At 54.8% G+C, this 22,690-nt stretch overlaps 1 protein-coding gene across 5 annotated transcripts in view; it reads left to right on the top strand.

The window, feature by feature from the left end:
* ZFAT (zinc finger and AT-hook domain containing) overlaps positions 1–22,690 on the top strand; it is a 291,267-nt gene that overhangs the window by 157,648 nt on the left and 110,929 nt on the right. For 2 of the 5 annotated variants that reach the window (XM_034668648.1, XM_034668645.1), the window contains one exon: positions 18,705–19,629. The exons of 1 other annotated variant lie outside the window; for it this stretch is intronic. In XM_034668648.1, the coding sequence (XP_034524539.1) occupies positions 18,705–18,944 (240 nt within the window). In that variant the 3' untranslated portion in view covers positions 18,945–19,629. Of the gene's footprint in view, positions 1–1,458; positions 7,064–18,704; positions 19,630–22,690 lie in introns of those variants that run through there. 2 more of the 5 variants (XR_004627936.1, XR_004627937.1) reach the window with 2 other exon arrangements.

Raw genomic sequence — 22,690 nt, 5'->3', positions numbered from 1 at the left:
CTCTTAAAGGCATGTTGGCATTTTTAAGAAATCACAGTTTCTGGGTTCTTCCATTTAGTCATAGAACCCAGGTAGAGAATCTGTGCTGAGCGTTCCTGCTATTGGATTTCCAGCAGAACAGCTTGTCCTCCCCGAGACTGTCACTGACACTGGGCACAGCCCCGGAGCCTGGGGCCACCAGGCCAGCAGGGGCACCTTGCCCCTTTCTTCTGTGCTTGTCTGTGAAGAGTAAGGAGACTTTATAATCACCCAGCATCTTCCTTTTACAAAGGTCAGGATGATTGAACAGGTGGTTTTTTATGATGTGGGTCTTCTTGAGGTAAAGTAAAGTGTGTTTTTTATTATTGTTGAGGGTGACCCCTAAACATCAGTTGGGAGAGCTGGGTGCACTGTGGGGTGTCAGCCTCTGAGGCTGAGGGAGGATCTGTCTGGGAGAAGATCCCTGAGCTGCAGGGGGTAGTTGAGGTGTGTTATTCATTGATCTGTTTGCTTTTGAAAACTAGTAGCCTTTCAGTCCATATGCCGTGTGTGAACTGACTAGGGCATTTCCCTGTGTACAGGGACCCACCTGTCCAGGTTAGTCCAGGTGAGGCTGTCCAGTGGCATGCACTTTGCCGAGCTCGCCTCTCTGTGTCTCAGTTACTGTTTCTACTCTGCTGAGACCTGATGAGAAAGCATGTTGTATTAGCTTCGTCCAGAGAAACAGAACCAATGGGGTGTGTGTGTGTGTGTGTGTGTGTGTGTGTGTGTGTGTATACATGTATACAGAGATTTATTACAAGGAGTTGACTTGCCAACTATGGAGGCTGACAAGTCCCGAGATCTACAATCTGTAAATTGGAGACAGTGTAGTTCATCTGAGTCTGAAGGCCAGAGAACCAGGAGAACTGATGATCCAGTCTGAAAGCCAGAAGCCTCAAAACCCAGGAGGAGCTGACCTTGTAACTGGAGTCCAAAGGCAGGGGGAAATGCAAGCAAACTACCCAATGTCCTGCCTCCAAGGTCAGCAGGCAGGAGGAATTCCCTTATTCAGGGAGAGTCAGCCTTTTTGTTCTGTTCAGGCTTTGACTGGTTGGTTGAGGCCCACCCACATTAGGAAGGGCAGTCTGTTTTACTCAGTCCTTTAATTTAAATGTTAATTCCATCTGGAAACACCCTCACAGAAACCACCCACGATAACGTTTGGCCCAGTATCTGGGCACCCATTGGCCCAGGCATGTTGACACATGAAATTAACCATCACACATGTCTGTGTGTATTTCAGAGTGAAGGCCTCTTTGTCAGTGGAAGGTCATGGGTAGTTATTTACGGAAATAACCAGTTGTCATAGAGATGACTTTGATACAGAGATTTCAGGGAGATTTGGCAGCTTCTGGAAAGCATGTATTTCGGTAGATATGTATTTCTCTCACAGTTGGTCTTTCAGTTCAAGGTTCTAGAATGAGCTCCATCCTGCAGGTTCTTGAGGGGGCCATGGTTGAGAAGAGGCTGGCAGGACCACACCGACCCCAGGAGTCCTCTGCTGAGCACCAACACTCCACTTGAATCCCCAGGCCAAGAGCAACTGGATGGTTCTTACTGCATCTCCTCCCGTTATGTGACTGTTTCACTGGTGACTATGATTAGTGGTTCTCTGTTGGCAGGACTGTATCTCTGTCCACACAGAGCATCTTGCTTACAGCCCAGGAGTCATGCTCTGGGGCTGGGGGGTGGTGCACCCACTCCTTACTCCTGGGTCTCTGCAACCTGGAGTAGCTTCTCTTCTGTTCATTATTTTCCCTTGATGTGCTGGACATGTCCAAGCTGTCAGCCTCTGCCCCAGTGGCCGGGAACAGCTGAAAGGAGCAACAGACATGGTCTCAGACCTGCAGGCACCCTGCCCACTTCCCCTACACAGGCCTTTGGCCTGGCATGGTGCAGCATTGTGCTGCCATAATCTTGTTCAGAATCCAAATGCTCTGACCACGTGCTATAACTGCTGATTTAAGAAACAAACGTAGAAATTCCAGATTTGCCCAAAGCAGTCCCCCTTCTCCCAGATGCTTCCACATGCCCTTTGGCATTTCTGGGCAGGTCCTCTGGGGTGGTTGGCGCTGGAGAGTGAAGCTGATGTGTCAGCCAGGAGGAGAGGAGCACGCCAAGCCTCCATGGGCTCAGTGCATAGCGCTTCGTCCGAGAGGCAATTTTGGGAGCAGTTCTTGCTGTAGGACATGTGTTGGTTGCCAGCCAGCACTAGAATTTCTCTTTATCATTTGCAGTTCATTATTTTTGCAAGGAAATGCAGCCCATAGCTACGGCCAACGACGAGCACCGCTCGCCTGCTTGCAAGGAAGCGCAGGTCCAGCCTGTTCTGTTTTGAATCGAAGGCCCTGAGTCCCTGGTCTCCCGACGCCCTGTCGTGCTGTCCACGTGTACCAGGGCGTCTGGTGGGAGGGGATGCTCTGCAGGAGGCGCTTCTCCAGTGCAGCCTCTGGAAGGAGACGCCTCGCGCCCGTGTTCCTGCTGGAGGGGAGGATGTGAGGGCGATCTGGCTGCGACATCTGTCACCCCATTGATTGCCGGGGTTGATTCGGCTGATGTGGCTGGCTAGGCGGTGTCCCCTTCCTCCCTTACCGCTCCATGTGCGTCCCTCCTGAAGCTGTGCGCTCCGTCGAGGAGGACGACCTTCCCCGATAGAGGAGGACCGTTCTTCGGTCAAGGATATACGAGTAGCTATGCTCCCCTGCTAGAACTTCCAAACAAGCTCTCAAGGTCCTGCTGGAGGGGAGCCCGGAATTGGCCTCCTCTGGGGGCGGATGTTGAGCCTTTCATAATAGTTGGGGCAAAATTCAAGGGAGGGGAATTTGGAAGTGACTTACGTGAGACTTCAAAATCTATTTTCAGTGCTTTAAAAACGGTCACTGCGTTCTGTTAATTTGATTGTTGAAACGCACGGCAAGAGACGGACTGCAGGATCTCATTGGCGTGGGAGCCTCTTGCCATCCTTGGGAGGTCACAGAAGGTGTCGGCTATCTGTGTTATATTTGTCATAAAGCGGGACTGAGTTGAGATCTCTCCTCTTCCCCTCCCCCGCCAAAGGGACCAGGAGAAGCCCTTCCTGTTTTGTTATCCCTTTAAGTTCAAATAATTGGTGAGTTACTGGATTTTTCTTGTTCCAGTGGGAGGCGCTTTTTAACTCCTGCGGTGAGCAGACCTTTCCCTGAATTCAGCACCGCCGCCCACCCCATGTGGTGGGAATAACCAGAGAGCCTCTCCCACTTTCCTCTGCTCTCCTCTCCCCTTCGGAACCCCGTTTGTCTTCAGATCGCTTGCCCGAGCGCTTGAGACATTTTAAGAGCGGAGTTTCCTCCTTCTGCGTCGCAGTGAAACCCTGGCATGTTCAGTTGTCTTGTTGGTTCTCCTTTCCCATCGTGGTGGTTTTGCCATTGTTGTGGTTCACGTAAGGTATCTTTCCAGAAGCTCAGGAATAGATATATATGATTTTAAACGGATGGTAAGTGTAGCTGCTTGTGTCCTGTGGTAGGAACCTCGCATCTGTGCTGTGCTTACTGGTTCTGTAGGAGAATTACAATGATGAGGGATTCAAATGCCTTTGGAAGACCCATGGCAAGGGAGTCCTAGGTTTTTCATAGGCGATCACGTCTGTTGTGTGGTTGCAGGGGCCGAGAGCATATGTGTCCACTATGCTTCCTACCCCTCCGAGGATCTAACACCAGACTCTGTTAGGACACTGATCGATGCCTCCAATCCATATAGACATCTTTTATCTTTTATTCCCAGTTCTTTTGAGCTTTATCTTGGCAGTGGGTTACTCTCCCTTGTCACTTAATGCCAACTCTTGTCCTTTGTAAGCCTTCCATGGTGCTCCCTTAGCCATTTGAATGTCTTCTCTCTGTTTTAAATAAAACTTTCGGAGACCTCGTTTTCTGCTATGATTTCTGGTGGCTGATAGGAAAAATTGCATCCTCATTCTCATCTCTCTTATTACTTGCTGAGCTCCTTTATCCCCTGGTAGTGATGGAAAATTCCACTTCTTTGTGAAATTTTAAAGTAAAAATAAGTGCCGTGATCTGCCTCTGGCCATGTGGGAAATTGTCTGAAAAAATAGTGGATAAAGGTTTCCCGATTTCATTCTGGCCCTTGTGCTCATTTAGAGCATCTTTAGCAGGCCTGGAGAGGTCAGGCTTTTGAACTTTTCTTCTCTTTTCTCTTCCTTTCCCTAAGCCCTGATTTTCCTACCTTTGAGCACCAGGAAGCTGCAGCTTGGTTGGAGCTATTTGCAGGATCCCACTTTATTTGAGTTTCAGTAGTGTTGAGGTGATTGCTGTTTGCTGGGTGCCCGGTTCCTGGGCCACAGCCTGGGCCGGGGCAGGTGGGTTTGATGTGACTCCTCCCGTCTCTGCGCTTGCCCTGGCCGGCTGAAATCACTCGCTCTGTCTCAGGTTTGCAGCAGAGGCGGGGCTGTGAGAGCTCTGATACGGGGGAGCCAGGGCTGGGGGCCCCACCTGAAGGAGATGTGGTCCTGGCCTTCCTGGAGCGTGTCCCAGGGCAGTGCTGCCACCAGCTGGGTCTGCTTTTCATTCCCACTGGAGCAGTGGTCTCCATCCTGCTCAGAGGAGCTCCCCAAAACAAGCGCTCGGGACCTCACAGCCCTCCCTCCTCAGCTCTTTCAGCTTCCCCATCCTGTGAGTGCACACTCTCCACCCCAGTGCTCAGGCCGAAACCTGGGGGTCCGTGTTACCCCCACATGTGATTGTCAGCACGTCCTCCCCTTGCCGTGGGATCTCCCCCCACAACACACCTCACATGTCCCCATGTCCCAAGGCTGCCACCTCCATCTGAGCAGCTTCTTCTCCAGATGTGGTCCCCGGACCAGTGGCGTTGGCTTCAGGGAGCTTGTTAGAAACACAGAGGCTCTGGCTATACCCCAGACCTCCCAAGTCAGACTGCACGTTACCCCTGTCCCTGGTCCCCCTTGATTCGTGTGCGTGGCAGAGTCTGAGAAGCTCTCCCCATGCTGGTTTACAGACCTTCTCTTCACTTGTCTCCTTCCCTCCACTTGTGCTGCTCTCAGATCCAGTTTCCACATAGCACAGAGTGAGCTGTTCAAAATGTAAACCAGATTCCAGCATTCCTCACTTAAAACCCTCTAGTAATGTAGGAAGTTTCCAGTAAACTGGGAACAGGACCTCACCGTGGCCTCCCCATAGCAGCCTGGCCCTGCTGCCTCGCTCCACCCTCTTGCTTATTTTGCACCTGCGCACTGGGCTGCCTTCTGATCCTCTGTTCCCACCATCATTCTCTCTGCCCAGAATGCTCGTCACCTTCCTCTGCGAGGCTCACTTTCTGTTGTTTAGTGTCAGCTGGAAGGCCACACTCTCAGCCCTCTCTGACCTCTCAAGTCCACATTGGGACTTCTCCGGGACCTGTGGACATGCTGAGCCCTTCTCCTCTGATTGTGTCATTAGATGGTGCAGGTGGCCGCGAGGTAGGAAGAGTAGCCAGGTGGGCCTCGTCTAGTCCCTGGAGCCCTGGAAAGCTGAGAACTTCTCACCTGATGGCAGACTTCCGTGAGATTAGAAGCGGAAGGATTTGTGTCTTTGCATCTTCAGCCACTCCCTGTGTGGTCATTGGTTTTAATGAGCACCGTCCAATGCAGATGAGAAGTGAAGGGCAGTTCATATCAGGCAGGCCAGCAACACTGCACGGTGTGGGACTCTGGTCAGAGTACAACCCCACTCTCCCCAAACCCCCCCATTTGATGCCTTTAATGCAGAGGGCAAAGGCGTGAGTGTAGGCACACGAGGATGTGGTCTGTAACAAAGGCCCCAAGAACGGTAATGAGTGCCCCCCCCCACCTTCCAGTTTCTCCACTGCTGGAGGACAGGAGAGCGCTGGCCCCCCGCCCAGGTGCAGCCCCTGGGTACTACCCCCTTCCTCATTTCCTAACTGGGGAGGAAGGTTGACAGTCGGACCATGGATTCAGGGGACTGTCCCCAACAAGCCCACAGGTTAGGCTCCCACTTCGAGCGTCTGCTTTTCCATGGAAGCCACATCTCTCAGATCTCCCACTTCCCAGGGTCACCGTGCGCAGAGCAGGAAGGACATACCGCCACCCACTTCCCTCCCGTTACAGATGGCAGGAGTGGGGGGTGAACATGGGGCTGCTCCTGGGGGAAGCGGGAAGGCCACCGATGCCTCCAGGCCTTCCCTCTGACTGTAGGTAGTACCCAGGGGCCTCACCTGGTGGGGGAGCTGTCCTGTCTTCCATCAGCGGAGAGACAGGAGGTGGGGAGGGGGGCCCACTCATTACCGTTCTTGGGGCCTTTGTCACAGACCACATGCTCACGGACCTGTACGCACGCCTTTGCTTTCCGCATCAGGTCGGGGCTCAGGGAGAGCGAGCTTGGCTCTCCTTCCTCTGTGGGATCTCCAGCACTTGGCTCAGGGCCTGGCATGTTTGGAGGCTTCCCGAGTGCTCAGAATCATGAACGGAGGATCCAACGTCGGACATCCAAGGCGGGTGGGCTCGGGTGCCTTCCTCATGGGCTGCAGCTGCTCTGGGGGCCTGCCACGGGAACTGCAGGCCTCTGAGATGGAGGCCTCCCGGGAGGCTCAGCACACAGGGTGTCTCCTGAGAAGCCGACCTCATGAGAGTCGCCCCCGGCCGTGTCACGTAGTTGGAGGAGCCCGTGGCAAAGCCGGGAGGGTAACACGTGGCTAAAAGGGAGCCAGCCTGCATGGGTGTGAACACCTGTCACATAATGGTATGTGACCTGGGACAAAGCACTTCTCCTCTTTGAACTTCTGTTTTCTTATCCGTAAAATGGGAAAATACTAGAACCTACTCCATAGGGCTAGCATACAGATTACATGTGATTATGCACATGAAGTCTTAGGACGGTTTCAGTAAATCTTAGCTTCCTGTCCTAGGAGTAACGTTGCTCCTTATCCCTTTTCTGTGCGTGTAGAATTCAGCCATAGCTGTTTCTGCTTCTGGAAGTTTCTTTTTTTTTTTTTTGGTTAAGATTTATTTATTTATTTGACAGAGAGAGACAGCCAGCGAGAGAGGAAACATAGGCAGGGGGAGTGGGAGAGGAAGAAGCAGGCTCCCAGCAGAGCATGGAGACCGATGTGGGGCCTGATCCCAGGACACTGGGATCACACCCTGAGCCGAAGGCAGACGCTTAACAACTGAGCCACCCAGGCGCCCCTTTGCTTCTGGAAGCTTCTGTCCAGCAAACAAGTGCTAACACAGCTGTCTAGGTCCTGTGCTTGGCATTAGGAGTCCCATGGTTTCATCAGAGCGTTCGTTACTTGGTCCAGACAGGTAAACAGTGGCATTGTGTAGATTGACATGGTTGTGGCTGGAAACAGGCTGACCCCCTTCCTGCCCCTGCTGCAGAGAGGGCCCTGGTGGGGGGCTGACGTGGAAGGGCTGAGGACATCCTACAGCCACTTGCCCAAAGTGAAGGCGAGGTGGGAGAGGGGATATGAGCCAGAAGGGGCACAGATGTGAGAGCAGGCAGAGAGAGGAGGACGCTCCAGGGAGAGGCAAGGTTGGCAGGTATTTATACTTAGAGAGACAAGTACAAACAGTAAAGGAAGGGGCATGTGGATATCAGAGCTCGTTGGTGCTCAGAGGGTGACGGATCCACAGTCCCTGTTTTTGTTCTTGGATGCCCTCTGCTAATACTGAACATACCTGGATAAGTTTGACGATTGATTGGAATGGTTTATGTTGTGTTGTGGTCAAGAGAACGTGGAAACGCTGCAGCCCTGGGAATCCGTCTTCCTTGCTGGGGGCTGTGGCTCTGTGGGGTTCCCGGGAGGGGCACACGGGCTGCTGCTGGCTCACTTTCCTTGTCTACTCGGCCTTGGGGAGGCTGCAGGTCACTATATGAGAGGCCAGGGAATCCGCTAGAGGCCACAGATTATGGGATTGGGGGAGTGCATCCACTGAGGAAAGAAGCCAAGTGCTTTCCAGCACAGAGAGGGGTCCTCGGGGTGGCAGAGCAAGGCGGGGGCCCGTCACGTCACCAGATCTTCATCAAGCCTGTTAGGTCAACATTGAGAAAGACCAGGGCCTGCGAGGGTGGTTGCCTGGGGTGATTGTGAGAAAAATCAGGGAGGGTGGACGGCTTCTCTCTCTTCTGAGCGACATGCTGAGGGAAGTGTTCTCTAAGTGCAGCAGAGGGATTTCGGTGAGAAGAATGACCCCGAGAGTTGCCGTCTGTGGATGGGCTCCCAGGCAGGAGTGAGGCTTGTAAGCAGCACGTCCCCCCGTGTGAGGTGCCTGGCAGGGAGGCATGGCATCCCTGTCAGCGCCTGCCACTAAATAAAAGTTCAGTATATGTGTGCGCAAAGGTCAAGAAAGTGAAGCATTATGCACAATCAACTTGTCTAAATATCAGAAGATATTCCTAGGCAGGCAGAAGCTGCTGCCTTCCTCCTTCCCTGTCACGGGGAATGCTCTGGTTCTGTTTGAGTTCAGCTTTACAATATCTCCTGAATAATTCAGCTCAGATGTGTGTTGAGCGCTGGCTGTAAGCCGGGTGCTGTGTGGGCACGGGCTGGAAGGGGACATGGAGGGGCTGTGGGGTGGGGGTCAGGACATCGGATACCGGCCCCTGGAGGGGATGGCACCTTCTGGCAGTTGTGAGTGCCACAGTGACCACCTGCCCTGCCCAGGCACCAGTCCTGTTGTCCCTTGCTTCTCCCATGTGTTTTGACCACGGTGTCCACCCCATTTTACTATAGTTTCCAAGAGAGGGATTCTTTTTGCCTCAGTTGATTGTTGAGACCACACTAAACTGTGCTTAGACCCTTGAGAAATTCAAGACAGATCAGATGTCTTAGCCATTTTTGCTGCCCTGACATGTCTCTAAACCCGTCTGCGGGGTGAGTTCGTTTGGCCAACACACAGACCTTATCCTCGTCCTGTGATAGACACGGGGCCAGTAGGGGCGTCTTTCCAACGTTTCCAGGTGCTGCTGTCACAGCGAAGGGAGTTGGCCCTTCTCTTCCCCGCAGGCTGGCCCTCGGGACCCCATGACAAGGGCGCTCTGTGCAGGAGGACTCCCCGTGCCCTGGGGCCTCAGAACAGGGCTGCCACGGGTGGGCCCCCCAGACCCCGCAGCGCCTCTGGGAGCCAGGACATACTCGGGGATAGCAGTGACTGCCTGCAGCGAGCTGTCTTGACAACCTGGGCTTTGGACTGTTTATAGGATCAGTATTTTCAGAAAAGAAAGAGTATCTACTGTCTACTTACGACCAAGAGAAAAATAGGACGGAGGGGAGGTATTATGCTGTCTCCCCAGGAAGGATGAATCACGGCCTTCCTCCCTTGCTGTGCATTTTGTCCTTTTTGAAAGGCTTTAAATCTTCACTGATGCATGGAATGGTTTCTCCCTGCCTGTGAATATCTTTTAATGTTGCCACAAGTTTCTTGCTCATAATACCCTTCTTTTGGTCCTGTAGCTACATACATATTTCTAGAGTTGGGAATTTACGATGCTTTCTTACAAACCACATCCATTTACACCTGTTCTTCCTTCTGTGAATCTGGGACAGTATTTACCGTCGTCCCTTGGTTTCTGACACAGACACCACCACACCTCACCCAGGGTACACATGCTTGCCTGCTCACCCTGTGAGGTGGGGGTGCCCGCCCCACTTCTGGGAATGCTACAGGAAGCTCTTGCTCGGTGATAATTTCAGCAGTGAGTGAAACCCCAATTACTGGGAAAAATGAGACTTCTTCCTCAGAGCTTAAACACGCACAGAGGAATGTTTCACCTAAAAGAATCGACTGCAGTGTTCTCTGTCATCCTCGGTGTTGGTTCTATTTGGATTTTTATGTGCAGCCCTCTCTTCTCAGCACACCACGAAGTCTCAGAATTCCTGCAGTGGAAGGGACCAGGGAAGGTGCCGGCACGCTGGGCCTCCCACAGTGTTCAGGACCATGGCCGCCTCCTTCAGGAAGCTAGCCCACCCCCGGGGTCCAGGATAAGCACCCTGTCCGCCGCCTCCACCGGGCCGCAGACCCACACAAGGCAGGGGCCCAGGCCCGGGCTCTGAACTGAGCCCCTTCAGTGTCATGCAATGCAGCCTAGTGCACAGAGGTTGTGGTGACCACCCTTGGCGACCTCGTGCACTTGGAGACCCCGGCTCTAAGGGGCCTCACCCATGTCCCCGGCGGTGACTCCTCCCTGGGACTGGCACCATCTCAGCTCTGCTGTATTTGGTGGTTTTTCAACAAGGGCGGCACCTTTCTTAGACTTTTACTCTGTACTCATTTTTTTCAGGGATTCATCCAAGAAGCAAGGATTCACTGTTTACTGTCTGCCAGGTGTGGCCAGGCTCCATGTGTTGGGGGTCAGCTCTGGGCTGGAAACTCAGGGCACCTGGGGGATCCCTGGAAGACAGGACACACATCTGATTCTCAAGGGAAAGGTGGTGGATCTTCAGACAAGTGAAGCACCAAGGGCAGAAGTTCAGGGGCAGGAGAGAACACGTACGTGGTCAGGAACCAAAGATGGGCACGGCGGGGGCGAGGGGGAGAGGCAGGGGCCAGGGTGGGAAGGTCCTTGTCTCTCCGCCTGGGGAGCTGGGCTTCGTCCTGAGGGTCACAAGAAGCCACCGAATAGTAGACAGAGATAGTTAGAAAGACTGTAGGCCTTGGAGGGTCTTACCTGGCTTCATACCCCAGAATCACCTGTTACTAGGTCTGGGGTCTCATACACTCAGGGAACCACTTCTCAAGACAGATAGGGCTGCTGTCCCTGCCTTCCTCACAACCCTGCATGAGAATGAAATGTGGTAAGGAAACCGTGAAGGGCCCTGCTAAGGTCGCGCTGAGAAGTGACAGATATACAAGGAAGGAATAAGATGCAGACTGTGAAAGTGTGGCAGGAAGTGTCTGGAAGGATAGAGAAGGAGCATGACACAAGTTTAGGGACATGTACATGGCCATTCCACACCCAAACCCATGCTCGTAGACACATGCACACACGCACATGCACACACGTCTCTGCCTGTACACACACACACACACACAGGTACATGCCCAGATGTATGCACACCCACACACACGTTCACACTCATGTATGTATACAGGTACACACCCTGCCTGTAGACACACGGGCACACATACGTGCACAAGTGTATATGTACACACCCCTCACCCTTACACATGCGTACACATACGCCCACACTCACATATGTATATATACACACACCCTTCCTGTCTACACATGTACGCACACATGTATACACGTGCACACACCCTCACATACACACATGGCACACCTCCGTTTTGCCTCCTTATGGGAGTTCAGCGATTGTTTTAGATTCTTCGCATCTCCCACGCCTGGCCTCATGGAGCCCTGCCCATCACAGGCGCTCGTGACATTCTGTGAGTCGATGCTCTGGGCAGTGGCTCTGTCCTCCCGATGGCATCTGTGTGGCCCATCTGCCTGCCCCGTACCACCACTGGCCAGCGATGCGGCCGGCGCTCGGCAGGTCCTGAGAACCACGACGGTGCCAGCAGGAGAAGCAGGTGGGGCTTCTCTGCCCGTCTGCCCGGAGCCCCGGGTGCCCTCCCTTTCACGGGCATTAGTGACATCTGAGAGAGGGCTGCTCCCCAGCCTCGGTCTAATAAAGAGGAACGTGGTTCAGCATATTTGAAGATGGCTGGGAGGTGTGAAGGATGCCTGAAGCCAGGCGATCTTCCCTGCAGTGCCAGAGGGGATGGGCGTGTTCCTTCTTCCCCCCCGGAGACCCCGCGAGCAGAGTCCCCCACGCGAAGGCGCTCCTGGTCTTCCCCGCACCCGTGGAGGGCAGCAGGCTGGCGGGACGGCGCTGGCCTGGGAGCAACATCCTCGTGGAGGTGCTTTGGTGCCATTTTCATTTCAGAGGGTCCTCAAGACATAAAGCAAGGCCATCCCTGTAGGTGTCATTCCGGCTTCTTTTCACTTTGGGCTAAGAGAGGTTTTACATCTATCTCTTGTTACTCGTTGTGTATTTGTGAGCTGGGAGCCCAGTTTAAATGATGCTCTAGGTTCAGCGGAGCCCAGCAGTTGCCTGGAAGTGCTGGTGCCCGGCAGTGCCGAAATTGCAGGGGTCTGGGGGGTGATCGAGCCCCCGGGTGGACTGGAGCCCCCTGTCACGAGCCTGTGGCCGACTCAAGCACCAGGGGGTTCTCTGCGCTGTGTGGAAAGCTCTGGGTGGGAGGCGTGTTGCGCTCGAGTCATTCATTGTCATCCGCCGGCCTTGTGAGAACTTGTGTGTTAAGTACTTGGCCAGCCACTGCCACTCCTCTTTGCTCACCGCCACTCTGTGGGGTTCAGCCGTGAGACCCAGCTGTCTCTTCCTGGAATTGTCTTTGTTTGTCGCGTCACTATGTCCTTGAATGTCTCTGGCTGTTCTGATGTCTGGGGGGATGGTGGCTGGTGCGGTACAGCACAGGGGGATGTGCGTCGGGGCTCAAGTCCGTGTGTGGGGGGCTGTGCACAGAGTGAAGTGTCCCGAGGCTGGCTTCCCCATGGGATACCGCTTTCCCAGGTGTCATCTTGTTCAGCGAGACAGCCCCTCTGTGTACTTCTCCTGGCCAGCGTCGGGGTTCCTGAGGACAAGTGTCGGGACGGAAAGCTGTCCTTCCTGTCTCTGCCCTCAGGGCCCTTCTTGTGAGCGTGTGTCTGAGGCACGCGGACGCAGGGACCAAGGAGCCCCTCGGTGTGTGCTTTTTAAAGAGGGAGCCAAGCCGTGGAAACAGGTGGTGCCGGGCTTGAATGCGGGGGGCCAGCCCGAGAACCAGGCAGAAGGGGGTGGTGCTGCCATGGCAGGCTCCTCTCTGGCGGAGCCTCGTGCTCTGGGTGAGGACCCGGGTCACCTGGCCACCCATCGAAGGCGCGACAGCCTGGGGGGCCGGCCGTGTAGCCTGGACTGAGGTAGCTCCGGGCCTGGCGTCTGAGAGCCTGGGTGTGGGAGCGGGCAGAGCCTGAGTGCAGAGCCCGGAGGGGGTGCCCTTCCCCTCCCCCTCCCTTGAGCCCACGCGCCCTGGAGCCAGCCACTGCATCCTGCAGGCAGTTGGGAAGCCTGGATACGACAGCACAAGGAAAGTGCTTCACACGGCACCTGCCTCCTTCCTCCTCTCGTTGCACTGCAGATGTCTTGGACAGCTCTTGGCAGCAACAAAGACTTAGAGCTGTCCTCAGGTGTGTCCTCCGTGTGGTTCCATGTGTGCCGGAGAATCCGTCAGGGTCCCCCACGGGCCCGACACCAGGTGAGGTGTTTTGACTGTGTTCTTCCAGCAGCCAAACCCACTTTGTGGCCTGGTGTGAGGCCTCCTGGGGCAGGGTGGAGAGTTCGGACCAAAAGTTGGAAGACCCGGGCTCTGGTTCCAAGAGTGTGTCCTGGGCAGTGTATTTCCTCTCTGAGCCCGCTCCTCTCCTGTAAAATAAGGGGATGGATCGTCGGGACTTTTGGAACCAAAAGGGGTCCCTCTGTGGACAGTTTGCCTTTTGCCAGCCCCCCTGTGGTCTGGGTGGGCTCCTGTCAGACAGAAACAAGGGCCAGCAGTGGCCTGGCCTGGAGGCAGAGGTTCTAGGCTGTTCCCTCTATCGTGGCTTCCAGGTTCTACCCACGGGTAGCTGTGGAGGTACCAGCAGTGCCCCTGTGTGCCCACCGGGACTGTGGCGCCAGGCTGGGACGGAGGAGCCGTCCTTGCTATCCAGAAGCTGTGGGTGTATCAGGGAGACCTGCGCAGGCCAGACTGTGGTACAGAGTCGTGTGAGGGCTCTGCCGGGACACCACACAGCACATGCGGCCACAGGGAATCCCTTTTCCTCAAGGAGGGCTCCTCCAGCGAGGGACACTCCTAGGGAGTTTCTTGAATGTTGGGAAAGAGAAAGGTTAACCTGCTCGGAATGGTTTTTACAAAGAAAAGTGGAGACGGTGCCCAGAGAGGAAGGGGAGCAAGTAGGGCAGGCCGGGGAGGAGGGAGAAAGCAAGACAGTGAGGCAACGGCCTGCCCAGTGTCCGTCAGTGTTTGTCTGCGAGTGGACGGGGAGGGGGCTGGCAGCCACAGAAGGGCCTGGGCCTCGGCAGGCAGACACTCCTCAGCAGGAATAGAGCCCAGCAGAGCGCCTGGGTCTGACAGCCATCTGGTCTAAGTTCTAGAAGAACACTTGAGGTAGTCAGAGCTTGCAGAACTCAGAGCCTGATCTAGTGAATAATTTGTACAGTCCCCTGGGTTAAGGTTTTCTATTAAGCTATCTATGCTGCTAATAATTTAGCTGGAAGATATATTAGATACAGCATTTGGGGAAAGTGGAGTACCCATCTCAGGGGATAATGGCATTGTGAAGCCGTATTATTTCTACTGCGGGAGCAATTCTAAGCCTGAGCTAATAGTTTAAGCTACCAGAGAGATCACTTTGAATGGAGGAAATGGTTGAGAGCTCTACAGGCAGCTGGAAAGTGATTGGACTGTGTGAAGTAATGATTTAACCCAGTTGATCTGCGACATGTAATCCCATCTGTCGCTGTCAGACCACACCAGCTGAGGAAGGTCTCTGGATGAGGGGTCGCCGAGACCAAGGTCTAGCTCTTGCTACTTTCCAGCTGTTTGACCCTGGATGAGTCCCTGGCCCGCTGAAGGTTTCATTCAGAAATGCCCGGTGTGAGACGCTGCGTGTACATGGCCAGCATGGGTTCAGTAAATGGTGAGGGGCTGGGGGGACACCGGGCTGCATGGGATGGGGAAGGTCCACAGTTTGCAGGAACATGAAACATGGAGTGTGTGAGGGTGGGGAAGGGGGAGGGGCTCCCTCTGCAGAGCCTCCCAGACCCCTTCTGTGGAGCATACGGCACCCCACCCCCGTCAGTCCTCCTTCTGCAGCATTCTTTTCCTGGACCAGCCGGAGGGCAGCGTCTTCTAGCCAGGCAGGGCCACTGGCTCATGAGAGCTCGCGAAAACCTAACATTGCTCCACAGCAGGCGACTGCCAGGCTTTGGGGGCCCTGGCCGTTGCTGGTTCTGTTTTGAGGGCTCAGAGAGGTGACTGAACAGCGGCACACGGCCCGTTACGCCCATGCCCACCGAGAAGGATGCTCTTTGCGGGACTTCTGCCAAAGGCACATTTACCTTTGTCTCCATCACTCTTCCTGGTGAATGAAGCCCTGAGGTTCACTGTGCTCTCCTAATGAGCGGTGGATGGATTGAATGGTGATCGTCTTGCACAAAACCCTGGGGCTGAGAACTGGGGGAAGAAAAACAGGAAAAAGGACTATCTTTGAACAGACTTTGTACTTGGAGAAGGTGATGCGGACAAGTAAACATAAGTATTTAAAGGGGCAGTGAGAGAAGCGGGACACTCGTGAGTTTTAACCTCTCATGTTAGGCAAGTTTCCTTTGGCGGGCTGCCATGGACTGGGCAACACAGGCCCTTCTTTGAAAACCGTCCATGTTTTCCTTTGTAAAACGAAGCCTCAGCCCCTCAGTGGGTGACCAGGGCTCTTCAGGACCTGACCATGAATGCTGCCTGCCGCTCCTTCCCAGCCCTCCCTACTGTGACTTTGGCACATTGGACAGACGCCCCCAGGGAGCCCCCCAGAAGCAGATGGCCCTGTGGCCTGCAGCTTGATACCTCTGGCCCAGCCAGGAGCAGAGCGTCGATGCAGAGAAGGGTCCAGAGCAGAGGTCAAAGACCGGGAGCTTGGAATCTGTGAGAGGGCTCAGAACAGAGCCCAGGGGAGGGTTGTGGAAGCCGGGAGAGGGAGTCTCCGTGAGTAAAGCCGAGGCTGGGTCCACAGTGGGAGATGGCATAGAGCCTTCTGGAAGGGGAAAGATAGCACTCTGCCCAGTGGGCGTGGTGGTAGGGATGTGGCCGGCAGCCTTGGCAGGGCCATGGGCACATGCCTGCTCTTTGCTCTCTGTCTGCTCTCTGTCTGTGAAACCTCTTGCCACATGCAGACACCACCACCGTCCTCGCAGCAGCCCCTGGGCTCTGATATGGCAGAGTAAGCACGCGGTTTGCCCTTATTTAAGCCCAGCAGCCTCATCTTGGTTTCTGCCTGTCTTCCTCCCCACATCTGTGGGCAGCAGCCCTCTGGGTCACCTCGGGACCCCCTCAACCCCTGGAGCTGGTGTTAGAGAACTCGGCTGTCACGGAAACAAGAGGCTGCAGCCCCCGCTCACCGAAGGCCGGAGCCAGGGCAGGGTCCCCTCGTCCGTGGCACTGCTTTTGGCCCTTGTCAGTACAGGGCCTGCGTGGTGTTAGCATTGTTCAGAGGAACAGGAATTTTAGCCAGTGGGAATTTCCGTTGTGACTGCGTCCTTATCTCAGGCTTCAGCTCTGACAGCAGTCACCGTCCCCCAAACATGGCACATGTCCAGGAGCGCGTGTGTCTCAGAGCTCACATCGTCTGTTCTCTGAAGTGCAGCAGGCTGGCTTCGCACATGGGAGGTCCTGGGGACCTCAACACAAGTCGCCCCGGCCCCGCACCTTTTCCTTTGTGTAGAATTTCCTGACACTTAAGAGGAGAGACGCATATGTTGTGTATTCCCCCCCTCTTCCCCAGCCTTCAGGCAGGCACCCTCTTTCAGTGTGAAATAAATCAATATTTACTTCCAAAGTCTTGGTTCACAGTACATTTCCCATTTAAATGAAATGGAAACAAACACTAAAAGAAGAAAAGAAAAAAGGTCCTGATTCACTCTGGAGAAACAAATCAGGCTAAGTGTGTTAATAGTTTCCACTCAGGATAGTTCTCTGGTTTCTGGTGAGTTCTTTCAGTCCAAATTAGAAGTGCCTTCCAATCCATAGTTTTGCATGGTGCCCACCCCAGAGGTGCCTTTCCATTTTTCTGTCTCAATTAAATATAATACCCCTTTTGACACAGCCCTCCTGCTCGCAGGGAATGGTACAGTCACAGGGCCAGATGGAGGCTCCTGGGGGCCAGTTGGACCACCCCCGGGAGAGCTTGGAGTCACGGCTGTTACAGATGGGTGGGCTGCGGGGAGGAGGAGGCCTTCCCCTGCCAGACACCAGCTGGGAGAGGAGTCAGCGTCAGCAGGGGGCGCTCACAGAGGCCACCTGAGCACCCCCACCTTTGCTGGCTTTCCTGGGAGCTGTTGCTCCTTCTGTCCCCTCTGCCTGGAACCCGTCCCCACTTCTCCTCCGGAGGCCTTGCCTGGCTCCCTGGCCCTCGATGGGAACACAGCAGCTCTGCTCCTGTGTCTTCCCCCACTGGATGGGGCTTTTCCACTGGACCACTTCCCCAGCGCCCGTCACAGCTCCCGGTCCCTGGCTGATCATCACTCTGCAAATACTGAGTGCTTGTGTGTGCGTCTGGCCTGGCTCTGGGAAAGAGTGGTGCCAGGACACTGCAGCCCCTGCCTGCGTGGAGCTTAGTCTTCTGGGACATTTCATGATGACAAAGACTTGGTGTAGTGGCTGGATTAATAAGTGACGGATGTGCTGTGGCACCTTGCAGCTTGCGGGTGTTAAGAAAATATTGTTAAGTGAATACTACAGGCACTGAAAAGGCAGCGGCATTATTAAGCACCCACTTTGCTTATAGGGTCTCTTTTACCTTCCCAGCCGTCTTCTGGAGTGCCCATTCATCCCTGTTTTACCCTTGGGGAAAATTGAGGGTGGCAGGGTAGGTGTCTGGCCTCCCAGCAGACAATGGTGAGCTGCGGTTCGAGCCCTGCTCCATGCAGGACGAAGACGTGTTCCTCCTACCTGGCCATTCGGCTCCTCTCTGACATCCCTGCACACATCTGAGGACTCTTTCTTGTTCCCTCCCGAAACCATCCCAGACCCCCCTCCGGGACTTGTATTCTAACCCTTACGTTATTTTTGCAGCTCTAGGCTCTCAGCTCTCCCTGAGTCTTCCCCATGTTCTTTCGATTATTTTTCTTCTGAAGATCAAAGACAGTTGTTATTTAAAACAGGCCAGAGCCCACAGGGTCAGGGGTGCGGGATATCAGCACTGGCGGGAATTGGCTTTTTCTGGAATCTGCCTGCTTGGAGCTGGAGAGAAGGACCTGGCTGTAGAATTCAGGTCCCCTCCACCGACAGCTGCCCCCGCCCAGACCATCCCACCCAGCCCCACGGCAGGTCCCCCCAGCAGGCCACCTCCTGCCATGGCTAAGGCATTGGGGGAAATCATTCTTGCAGGGACATCTACTCTTTCCCAATGTGAGACTGATCTTCGTACAGGGAGTGGAGCCCCCACAGTGTGTTGAAAGACAGAAAACCCAGGATAAACCCAGCCCCTTTTTCACCGCCAAATGGACCAGCTCTGAATTTCCAGGAGCCAGCCCACCTAACCTTCAACGTGGGTGCAGTAAATAACTTGTACGCTACCTTCCAACCCTCTTACCCTTGGCAACCCCGGCAACCCCCACACCTCTCTGGGAGGCAGCTTTGTGTCAAGAGAAGAGCTTGGACTTTGGGTTTCGACTTGGGCGTTGCCACTTGCCACCACTGGGTCCCGTGGCCGTGTTTCTTTGCAGCACTGAGCTTCGCCTTCTCCATCCGTAAACCAGGGATGAGAGCAAACATAGAGCGTTGTGTGCAGTAGGGACAAGCTCCTGGAACATACTAGAGGCTCCATAAGCAGTAGTTGTGATTCTGTTGTTACGGCCGGACCCAGAAGCAGGACCTGTGTGACCTTTCTCTTGCCCTCACACAGGTAACGGACGAGGAGCCCAGCTCCAACCACACAGTCATGATCCAGGAGACCCTCCAGCAGGCCTCTGTGGAGCTGGCCGAGCAGCACCACCTGGTGGTGTCCTCTGACGACGTGGAGGGCATCGAGACGGTGACTGTCTACACTCAGGGCGGGGAGGCCTCGGAGTTCATCGTCTACGTGCAAGAGGCCATGCAGCCCATGGAGGAGCAGGCTGTGGGGCCGCAGGCCCAGGAGCTCTAGAGGACATGCCACATCTGATGGGTGCCACGGGGCAGGCCCGCCAGGCTCTCTGCAGAAGGGCGCTCTCCGTGGCTCTCTCCGCTGCCGTTCCTGCCCAGGCGGCCACATGGGGCTCCTCGCTCTACCTTGGGTAGGCAAGGCGATTGGCATCACCAGCAATACAGGACCCCCACCTCCAGCACAATCGCATACACCCCCCTTACTCTGTATCCTCTGCTTCCGGAAAGACTTTTGCATCCACCTTCCACATGGCCCACATCGCATCGCCCCTTTGCTTCAAGATTCATACAGGGACCCAGTCCCCATCAGCATCTGCCCCAAATCACACCCCCAACTCCTTGACCCCGTCCAGTGCCGAACCTTCCTCTGGGACCGCTTTGCAGCCTGATGAAAGGGAGCCAGCCAGCACAGAGAAAGTGCCCTTATGGTTTTGAATCACCTCTTGGGGGAAGGAGGGGAGGGGGTCCTGGCTTTATCTACAAGATTCTGTTCCCCCTCCCCCAATCAAGGGCACTTGTTACCAGGTGCGGTAACCACAGTTGATGACCCCCCCATTCCCATGACAGGTGGGGTCTTAGCTTATGTCTTAGAATTCTTTTGCTTTTTTTTTTTTAAATGCACTTTTTACTATTCACCTCCCATTCTATGAGATGTGGTGGGTAGAATAAAATTCTCTGCCTGAGTACTCCAGTTTCTCCGTTAGCTTGGATGGTTTACGTGTCCCCTTTCCGAATCAAAACCTTGGGTTTGGGCCCCACCCAGAACCTCCCCATCCAAGATCCAAAGCCTTAGCAGGCGATGGTGCCGTCCTCCTGCTAGAGCACTTTAGGTTTTGCTTTGGGGCCTGTGGTTGGAGGTGAATGGTCTTACCTTTTATCTCCTGGGGCCTGGCCCTGGATTTCTTACAGCCAAGATGTGTGTGCGCCTGCTTCCCACCCTGTCCTGCGAGGAGCCATCAGCTGACCGAAGCCTTCATGACACACTGTTGTTGGAGGGGCAGTCCAGGTGCCGTGGCAAATCCCATACCTTTTGAGCCTCTGCTCTGTGCACAGTTTGGGAGGGACATAAGGGCGAGTCCTCCTTTGCCCTGCCCGGCCCTGGGTCTCTTGACCTCATCACCCACCATCTGATTCCCTGAGGTTGAGATTTGTGTCCTCTGAGAACCCTTCACATGAAGTGTTAGGCGTGTAAGAGCAGATGTACAGACAGGAAGTGGTCATTGGTCTGGGTGAGGAGTGGGCGGAGTGTGCAGCCCCATGCACTTGGCCCTCATTGTTTGGGCCCTGTCATCACACCCCAGCAGGGCCCAAATGCACCTCCTAGGGGAAGCGTGAAGCTGCTACTCTAAGACAGGGAAGAAAGTGACTTCTTGCCCTAGGCAAGGAAAGGAGTTCAGAAGAAGGACAGACATTCCCCACTTGGGACGGGTTGGGGAAAACTCCATGGTGGGGGAGACCTGGGATCAGGCCCTTATAAGCTGGATAGGTATTGCACTTGCAGGATTGGGGTGGAGGGACAGGGAAGGGTAACAGAAGGAAGGAAGAAGAGTAGTGGAGCCACGCCCGGAGTGGAATAGCAGCGGGGAGGGACAGCGAGCCCTGGACACTCCCATTTGGCTGGTGGGTAGCTCCAAGGGGAAAGGCAGAAAGATCAACCTGAAGCCAGAACCTACAAGAACCGGGGATGAGAGATGGATGTTGGCTTTATTCAGTAAACCACGGGGAGGCGGTGTTCGTGAAGTCTCGGGGTGTAGAGGGCAGAGTGGTACTCCAGAGAGGTGATGATGTCCACGCATCGGGTGGCTACGTCGGGATGGTTGAGCGTCCAGATTGGAGGCAGAGTACCTGGGCTCAAGCCCAGATCTGTCACTTCTTATCTGGGTGACCTTGACATTTTTCCACGCCTGGCTGAGTTTTAGTTTACTCATCTCTGAAATGGGTCTGAGGATAATTGCTACCTGTTAAGATTACGGAGAGGATTAAGTTTGCTGAGCCCTTGGAGGCATTAGCGGAGGCCCTGGCCCATACTCTGTAAATACCAATTATGATTTGTATTCCTGGGCATGGGGGAACCAGACCTCAGCATCCCCCAGACTCTCCCGTGTAGAGGGGGAGAGGGGGCATGAACGCACAGTAGGAAAAGACTCAATGTGCTCGGTGCTCTAGTGTGCCTGGAGGGAGGGACCCGCCCTTCCAGAACTAATGGGGACTCAGGATGCTGAGGGTCACGTGCCCAGACACGCAGCAGGGGTCCTCAGTGCCCGCACAACTGTCCACGTGGCTGAGTCGGGGTGCCTGTGGGGCCGGGCCAGTCCTGCATGCCGATCGCCTCCAAAGTTGGACCCGATTATCTCTGAGATGCACGTCCGGCATGAGCCGTGTCTTTGCGTCAGCAGTGACCCCGAAATCTTTAAAAAATCTTGTTCGTTCTAATTTGCAAACTCCCGCATGAAGAGATCCCTGCCCTGGCTTGTGACCAGCATGAGTGCCCTGGGTGCCTGCTGGGCCGTCTGAAGTCCTTGGGCGCTGCTCAACGTAGATGTGAGGGAGAAGTGGCTTAGTGTCAGAATGTAGGTCCTGAGGGCCCTGGGCCTGGGCAGGGAGCAGGCTTCGGTTTGAGTCCGATTCCACGTTTATGATTCGTTGTGATGTTGGTCAACCTTTAGGAGGATCACTTCATCTTCTGTAAAATGGGGTAAATTATTGGCCCCATTTGCCTGGTTGGGTTCAAGGATTTACCGTGATCACATATGTCCAAGCACCCAGCACGCTGTACTGCACGTAGTAGGAACACAGCAGACCTTTACTTGTTGCTGTTCACGGTGGGGTCCTAGGAGACCCCGGTGGCAGATGACAAACAGCAGCTGGACAGGGCCATCTCATGTCCCCCCATGTGAGCGGAGTTGAGGACAGCGGAACCCTGTCGTTCCTGGGCCCCACCCAGGGCCAGGCGTGCATCCTTCACTCGCTGAGTCAGCAGAGGCCAACCGGCTACCTTCAGTGGCCAGACCCTGTGCTGTGAGCTGGGAACACAACTCATCAGTGGCCCGTGTGGAAACCTCTACAGGAGCAGTTAGGGCTGTGGGTTACAGCCTGGAAGACATGGCTGCCCCCTCCAATGAGCCGGGAGCCGGGCAAGGTGGTGGCGGCAGGACCGGAGGCCTGAATTAACAGGGTCCACCCAGGAGATGGCAAGTAATAAAGACCAGAAGCCCGCATGGACCAGCCCGGCCTAGCCTTGCACAGTTCTCCCCTGGCATCTTGCTGCGCCTGTGGGTGGACCCTAGTGTATTCTCATCTGACCGATCAGAACATAGGTCAGGAGGTTAAACTTGCCCAAAGTCAACAGCTAGTAAGGGGTGAGGCTAGGAGTGAGCATTGGGCTGACTGGGGAACTCGCCCTATGGTTGTTTCTCCGAGTTGAGCCTTGGGAGTCTGGGGCATGGGGCTGGGAGTGATGGCCCCAGGGCAGGGGCGGGGACACAATGGTGAGAGCTAGGACCCTGCTCAGCCTGGACGGGAGGAAGGGGGAGAAGAAAGGATGGGTGGGGAGAAGGAAGGAATGAATGTTGCTATTTAATGAGTTCTCGGTATTCTTGTGTATGTACAGCCTGTTTCCCCCATGGGAGTCATGAAATCATCCAGCACTTGGCACTCCCCTTGCACGGTTCATGGGGAGCCTTTGCTCATAGCAAATGCTATGTGCCACGGGTTTATTTTTGCCTCCCCCCACCCCCTACCCCCAAG

Source organism: Ailuropoda melanoleuca, chromosome 9 (assembly GCF_002007445.2).
Source record: "Ailuropoda melanoleuca isolate Jingjing chromosome 9, ASM200744v2, whole genome shotgun sequence".
In the NCBI taxonomy this organism is placed as follows: domain Eukaryota; kingdom Metazoa; phylum Chordata; class Mammalia; order Carnivora; family Ursidae; genus Ailuropoda; species Ailuropoda melanoleuca.
This window is presented reverse-complemented; position numbering and strand designations above follow the sequence as displayed.